Raw genomic sequence first — 7,748 nt, forward strand, 5'->3', positions numbered from 1 at the left:
TATTGAAAGCGAGGCTATCTTATCGAAAAGGCTTTTTTCCAAGAATATTCTACTTTTACCCATATTTGGTCGTCTTTCTCGAGTGAAACCAACTATTTTTATATCTTCAGTCCAGATTAACTGTCGAGAATTTGAAACGGAAACATGTAGCATTAGAAAGAATTTTTTCGGTCATAGATCTGTGTAACAGGTTCGAAAGGTGATTTGGGCGGAGACGCCCACCGGAAGTGAATAGTATACCGTGACTTGAACTGGTTGCACCAGGAAAAGATCATCCAAAAGCTGCCAGTATCAGAGAAAAGAACAAATTATCAGGATTTCAAGAGTTTCACGGGGTTGCGGTCACATCGTTAGTCGTAGTTCTAAAACTGAAAGGCCTCTTTGCCCCAGTGGGCCATGTGTGAGTCGAGTCAATCACGGGTCATCCCCATCGCACGGGTGCGGGATGGCCTGTCAAATATTGAAAAGCGTACTTGAACCCGCAAAGTTAAGTTTAATCGCTTCATTCTTTATAGTCGCTATGGAATTCTAGACAAGAATCAGGCCACACGCACTGCAAGCTACTCTCAGAAGTCTACGTTAACCTCCGTAGTCTTTAAAAAATCGCTGTTTCCTCTACTATTTTAGATATTACTGAAAGGCAATGTCGTACTTGCTAAACTTGCTGATGAATGCAGGACGGGGTTCTTCCTGAGGCGTTCGGCTGCACCTTGTAAAATCTCCGCACATTTACTAAAACAGCCACACGCAGGTTTTTTTTTTTTAATTTTTTTCTCGTCGTTAGATTAAAAATCCCATCCATCCTTGACTCGTACTCCCACGATTAGGGGATCAAAACAGAATTCAGCTCTCATCTGATCAAGACAGAATTTCTCCTTACAATATCAATATAGTGTCAAGCAGACAAGTGATAAGAATAAAGAAAAAATATAGATAAGGGGTTTCTGGTTGATCCAATATCAAATTCACCCAACTAACACCACAAGAATAGTATGGTAGAGAGTAAGGAGAATTACTAATTAGAACTTGGGAGTGAAAACTATTGAATCCAATAGGGAGACTATTGGCCTCTGAGCCGACAAACTGTAAACTTTACATAAAATGTAAACTTCCGCTTTTGAGGCATTCTAAACGCGAATATAATTGAGAGGTTTTTCTTTGTTTGTTTGTTTGTTTGTTCTTTTTTTGTTTTTCTTCTGATCGTTTCCAGGTTAAACCATTCATTTGAAGACAATTAAATCACTCCGGGAAGAGGGGGAGGGGGGGCTATGGAACCACAACAATAATGCTCTCGAATCCACCCCGGGCTGAAACAGGCCGTCTGTCCCACGGGTAAAATAAAAGACAGGGGGAACCCGTACCCTGTGAAAGGGTGCACGAACCTAACATTACTGGGAGGAGGGGACAGGGCGGCATTCTTCTAAAAAACCGTTAACCTTTTATTTAACCAAAATATCTCGGCCCCAGTAGTGTTTGAAGTGTTTCCTTCCTTAAGCATAAACCCTGATCATCTTATCTCATTGTCATCAGTCCTGACAATGCTTCAAGCCTTATTCAGAGGACGAAACTGTTAAATACACTTCGCTCAAGGAAGATTCTTGAGAAAAAATTGGAGAAGAATGGCTCAGGAATGAAGTGTATATATTTTTTTGAAAAGGAAGCCCAGGTTTATTGAGTATCGTGTTCCTGGATTACTAAGACCTACAAAGATCTGGTTAATAATTTCCTTGACATATGACGATTATGTCATTTCCGTGAATCAGGCTAGACCCAGACTTACAGTGAAATCCGATCAGAAGAGTTACCTACGATGGACTTCATCCATTTATTTGTCTCTAGGACGTGATCAAAGCCGAGAAATAAGGTAAAAGTAAATCTAAAGATTTCTACCTACGAACTTCCTCCATCTATTTTGAAATTTTCTAAAGCTTAGACTGTTTACGTTGAATATGAAAATTGATTCATTCGGAAGATGCGATCAGGCACAACTTGTGCGCGAATTTTGATTTAAAACCGCACGATCAGAAAGAAGTCGCCTTAAATCGGCGGATGGGTTGGTGATTGGCTTAATCTAGGCCTTATAACGTCGAGAAATTGAGATAAATTTAGTTTCAGTCGGCTAAAGGGTTGATACGCAGTCTAACTTCCAGGTACAAAAATATCCGGCTTCGCAAAGTTTTGGCTCTGTCATCGAACGTGATGCGTGATGACTCCCGTGGTAACGTGACGAGTGTCACGCTTGAAAAACCGAACGCTTTTAGCACAAGCAAGTAGGCTATGTCCCAAAATGAAGTTTGTCTAGCGTATTCAATTAATGATTTTTTTGCGAAATAAATGGAAACCTTGGTCTGATGTATAGGTAAATTAAAAAATACCAGCTACTTTTGAGATATAATTTTAAAAAGTGTGGCAAAGATTCTTCAGAATAAGATCGATTCATTTTAAGGCAAAAAGGAGAAAATAGCATCGTACAAACTATAATTTATTTATCAGGCCTAGAGTGGTTTGTTTAAATTTTTATTCTGTCTTATTTGAACAGGCGTTTAATTTGCTTAATCAGAATAGTTTGTGCAGTGCAGTCCCCAAAGATAAATTACAGAAAATATCTTAGAATAGGAGTTTCAGAAAACAAAAGGGAAACATTTTTCCGAGATAACAATTTTGCTCCAAGTCGATGAGTTCTCGAGAATTTCGTGTAGGCTTGATCCAGTACATTACGTTTTCTTAAGTGTCTAGAGTTAAGACAATTTTTTGGCTTCCTGTTTCACTGATGCAACACCGTCTCATTACAAATTTGTAAAGGTGGAAACAAAATAAGCCAAAAAAGATGCATTACCGAGATCTAGAATGGTCACAAATTCAATCGAGACACGGCGATACATTTTATCATTTTACTTTACAGCAAATATGGCAGATCGATTTGTGCAAATAATTTCCATAATTCGTGCTAAAATCAAACTTTATTGTAGACGCGAACTTGGCTGTCTTTGCTCGAGAGTGAGGTACGGATTTTCAAATGTTTACCTCATAGCTATGTAATCTTGGTTTTTTATGAACGCTTTTCTGTTTTGATATGAAGACGGCGGAGTTTTTGTATTCTTTAAATCTTAGTCATCAATAAGGTACAAATGCCCTCAGGCGACTGCCAAGACAGACCACTGTTTAATTGGTAATGCTGAAAGTCGACTGAATTTAATTCTGTAACTAGGCTACAAACTCTTCAATTCTAACTAGAAAAATAGTTTGTATTTGTACTTGAAATTATGTTTTGTTGTTGTATGTTTTCACTCGTACTTTTTAAAAAGATTCTTACTTACATCCGCTGAAGATTAAGATTTTGAAAAAAACTGTTGTGTTTGTTCCCAAGCTACGCGCGTTCCGTAAAACAATTTCCCTTGCCTTTTCGATTAAAAGAAAAAAAAACTCCCCAACCATTTTACTATCTCAGCCTTCAGTTGATCAGTTGAACACGAGCTAGACTTCTTAACTCTTCATGGGGCGATTTGTACCGCTTTCATAATAGGGAAAATTCAAATGTAAGAAAATATTTAGTTACACGTGGAGACTACAAGTATTGAATGGAAATCCTCACCACAGGAAGTTAGAATGACGGAAGCAAGTTTCCCCTCCCAGCATCCAGTTCGACACGGGGTTGACTCAGCTGGCCTGAAAACAATAGATCTGTCGAAAACTCGGTCGCTGATTCGCTCAAGTATACAATAACACAGGTCATTTTATACAAAATGCGGACCCGTCATCAATATTTTAGGCGCAGCCACATCCTAACTCATGTTTTACTGTAAAATTAAGGACCATAAACCTGAACGGTAATGTAAATTATTTCACAGCGAAATTATGACACTCAATACTGGAACATGAGCGTTTTAAGCGGATAATCTGAGGTAAGGATATTCGATATCGACGAAAAATTACGGGAATCGATCAAAACCAAAAGTCGATACTACGCTTATTTCATTTTCAAGAAAATTTACGACGCTACAAAGCGAACGAGCGGTGATTTGCGCGATGTACAAAAAGTTTCCACCGGTCCGAAAATTCACAGATCCTAGGCATGTGGATAATTATTTTGTCACGGTCTTATTTTTAGTTTTATTTTTTATTTTCAAAACTTAGCTCTAAAAGGGAGGGTTTTCTGATCAGCTGGGGAAGTTCCAATTCGATTGTTTAACAAGACTTCACGCAAAATAACGTTTGTCCCGAACACCCATCTAAAGTTTTCACGTTTCGCTCGAGTAGTTTTAACGCAAAACGCACGTCAGAACACAATGTCTAAAAAGCGATTAACGGTACTCCGTGCTATATCGAAATTTTAAGGAGATATTTCGATAGAGGAACTTCCACCTTCACTGTTCTTTTATTGCTTTCAATGGTGGTATTTCCAACATGTCGAAATTTGAGTGACACGCAATTAAGAAACTAAGATCTTCATCTTGGTTGTCTCTTATAGCTAGGTTGAACGTTTGAATGACGAAGTAGCTCATTTGCTAAGCCATACTGTACGTGCTAAATTTCAATACATTTTACAAATATGTAGGTCCCCGTTTTCTTCATTCAACTCAGTATCAATACTAAAAACAAATCATTTATTATAATTTGTATGCAAATTCGCCTCGACAAGTTGGGGTTGTACGGGGAGAAGGTAAACATTACTGATAAAATACCTCTTTATTAATGCGATATGGATTGCCGCAAATATACCAGCTAGTTTGTGTTTGTGAAAAAAAGCACGTACGATATAGCAACAATATGTTTGATATCATTTGACGAGATCATGGAGACGGAAAATATCCTGTGGTTGCTATGAGAATTAGAACGGAATAAATAAACTACTTAAGTTATATTATTCCGGTTTTCAAAGTTTGGAATATATTTTGAATACCTCTAGGCTGTTTAATTAAGCTTTCAGAAAATTCGGTTGCTTTGTATATGGTAGCTCTTCTGTTTGCAAAATTCGAAAGTTTGGAATATTTATAATGAACACTTCTCTCAAAGTTTGAAATATACGTACATCTTTTCATTCTAGTAATATCTATTTAGAGATTTTCCAGTCCAAGCTTGCAAGTTTTACTTAACTTTGATTCGACCAAAGCAGACCTTATGGCGAGTTAAACATTTTATTACTTACCATACTGAATGGAAATGATTTAATTGTACATATAATTCACATTGCTGTTTTAAGTTCATTTTCACGAGTTTTCGAAGAAAGGAAGAAATCTAATTTGCTTGTGGAAACATATGAATTAAAACTCTTATCTATGTGCGCTACAACATGGTATTTTTAGTTCGTAAAACTGTTGTAACACATGAGCTTTGATGAAACAATTCTGACAGAGATAAATTTCCATAATTTCAGGGGCGGATCCAGGAATTTTTTATTGGGGGGGGGGGGGTCCAAACTTTGGTTCAGAAAGGACTGTTGGATTCTTTTGAGGCAAATTACTTCTCCCCAACTCCTCCCCCCCCATACCCCACACCCCCACACCCCCTCCCACTAGTCGCGGTTGCCCGTTATAATTCCTTGGCCGGTTACCGTTTACTTGGATTCATTAATTAAAAAAGTCAGGCAGTTAAAGAGTGATATACGATCCTGTCGATGTAAGAATTTCAGTCTCAAAGTTGTAAGCGTCAGGTCTGATAGGGGGGGGGGGTTCGGACCCTCCGGACCCTCCCCCTGGATCCGCCACTGAATTTCATACCGTGTGAGGATCACTGAGGTAAAATGAGCGAAGTTTGTGTAAAAAACTTTATCTGTAATACAGATATTATTTGTACACGCTTTTCGATACAGCCAGTTAAGCGTCGAAAGCAGCTCCGTGATATATACGTCGGAATACGTCAGAATTACCTCATACTTTTTTTTCTTTTATGACTGTTTATTCGTATCTGCTAAAAAAATACCCCGATTCTATAAATTCCACCATTGTTGTGTCATTATCTGTGCCGCAAGACTTCCCTGTTGGGCGAGAAAAGAATAAATTATATTCTAAGATTCAATATCGAGTTCAACGTAAACTCATTTGCGTGCATAAAACTAGCTTCAATGCGAGAAACAGATGCAATATCATTCGCTACAACAGTGCCAAAGTTGTGTTTAGTTTTGGAGAAGGCGAATCATTCAGTTACACCACAGGTTTTGTCATTTTTGGACCATCATGTTGTCCTTACACGTTGGTGATCAGCTTAAAGGTGGGTGACCATATTTGAAACAGAAAATTGGTTAGAAAACAACTCCGAGATTTCGCATATCAAACAAGAAAAGAGAGGGTTCTTCACATGGGTTTACAATACTATGAAAACCATGCTATCGAGTTTTTCATTCCACGTAGTTAGAGCTATTTTACTTAATTTTAGACAAGAAAACGTATGAGTTTCCTCTTCTTAAAGATAAGAAACAGTGTTCTGAAGTCGGATAGTCATTTCAATCGAGTTCCTCGTTTCAGACACGAATAACGTGACAGTTCGGACTGTAAGTAGACGCCATTATAATATCTTCGAGTAGAAGTGAAGCATTTATTCCCTTGCTTCCAAAATGGCAAGTTGTGCCAAGTTAAGGCTTGTTAACTCAACCGAAATGTAATTATCTTTTTACTGTTGCTTAGAGCTAATAAAAAATGATTAAGATTTCCCAAAATAGTTTTTTTTAACGAGACCAATTTATCACAAAGATGGCGAAAGCGGAGGGATAATTAAACATTGGAAGGTCACTGTTTCAAAAGTTACTAGCACTTTCGAGAGTTTTGTTGTGCGGTTGTTCTAACGAAAGAAAAAGGGACATTAAACTTTCTACACCCCCTCACGGATGATGAAAAAGAAAAATATTCGTTCGTCATAATTAATTCTGGAAGGAATATGTCATTAGCGCACCATTCAACTAAAATTCTGATCAATTTGGAATTCAGTGATGTTTCGTACTCTTATCATTCGATGATTCTTCGCTGGATTAAATTTCTACAAAGCTTCGGATTTATGTAATGAAAAGACTTAGAACCTTTGATGGACAGTTAATCGAGCGATCGACAAAGGATCCAATTGCAAACGCGTATATTATTTATAGGCTAATTTAGAACAATTACGCAAAAAAATCAATGATGCTTAAACGCCGATCGAATGGTTAGGATGTGAAAATCTCGTGTAAGTATGTGGACAGATTTCTTTGTAAAGTTAATGATCTTTGCGCGAAATCGTGGGACAATTATTTTATATACTGGCTCAATTTTGACGGCGTCTATATGTGTAAGACTAGTCGATCAATACTGGTTATAAATCACCGAACTACTTCAATGCTTCGATAATTTCCCATGAACACTGCTATCGTAATATTTATTTTCACAGAAGCGCTTTGGTCAGACTCTGCAAAAAAAAAAAAAAAAAAATCAGTAAACATCTTTCTTGGCTATATCCAGTCTCATTAAAATAACGATGTTTTCTTTTGCGTCGACAGATAGCGAGGAAAAAGGCAAGATGCAAAGTTATAGAAGCATCGAACAGCTAGAAGCCTTGGCGGGTGGGTTAAACAAGATTTTTAAGATAAATGATTCGATCATTAGAAATATATGTTATTATAGATATCACAGAGAGTTCTGAGCACATATGTAGTGAAATATTCTGTTAGTTTTGGGCTAAATTTTTTCGTTAGTTTCCGGCTCCCTGAATCAATGAAAGTAAAAAAAATTCATGTTTAAACATGATTTTCAGATGTAAATTAAAATCGACATGGGGTCGTATGC

General features: G+C 37.4%; 1 protein-coding gene across 4 annotated transcripts in view; it reads left to right on the top strand.

The window, feature by feature from the left end:
• Positions 1-1,723: 1,723 nt before the first annotated feature.
• Positions 1,724-7,748, top strand: part of LOC111343984 (uncharacterized) — a 12,288-nt gene continuing 6,263 nt past the window's right edge. The window contains exons 1-2 of one of the 4 annotated variants that reach the window (XM_022951190.2): positions 1,724-1,864; positions 7,463-7,525. In XM_022951190.2, the coding sequence (XP_022806925.2) occupies positions 7,483-7,525 (43 nt within the window). In that variant the 5' untranslated portion in view covers positions 1,724-1,864; positions 7,463-7,482. Of the gene's footprint in view, positions 1,865-3,744; positions 3,903-5,999; positions 6,208-6,928; positions 7,153-7,462; positions 7,526-7,748 lie in introns of those variants that run through there. The other 3 variants (XM_022951187.2, XM_022951186.2, XM_022951188.2) reach the window with 3 other exon arrangements.

The sequence above is a fragment of the Stylophora pistillata genome, chromosome 5, assembly GCF_964205215.1.
Source record: "Stylophora pistillata chromosome 5, jaStyPist1.2, whole genome shotgun sequence".
Taxonomy (NCBI): Eukaryota; Metazoa; Cnidaria; class Anthozoa; order Scleractinia; family Pocilloporidae; genus Stylophora; species Stylophora pistillata.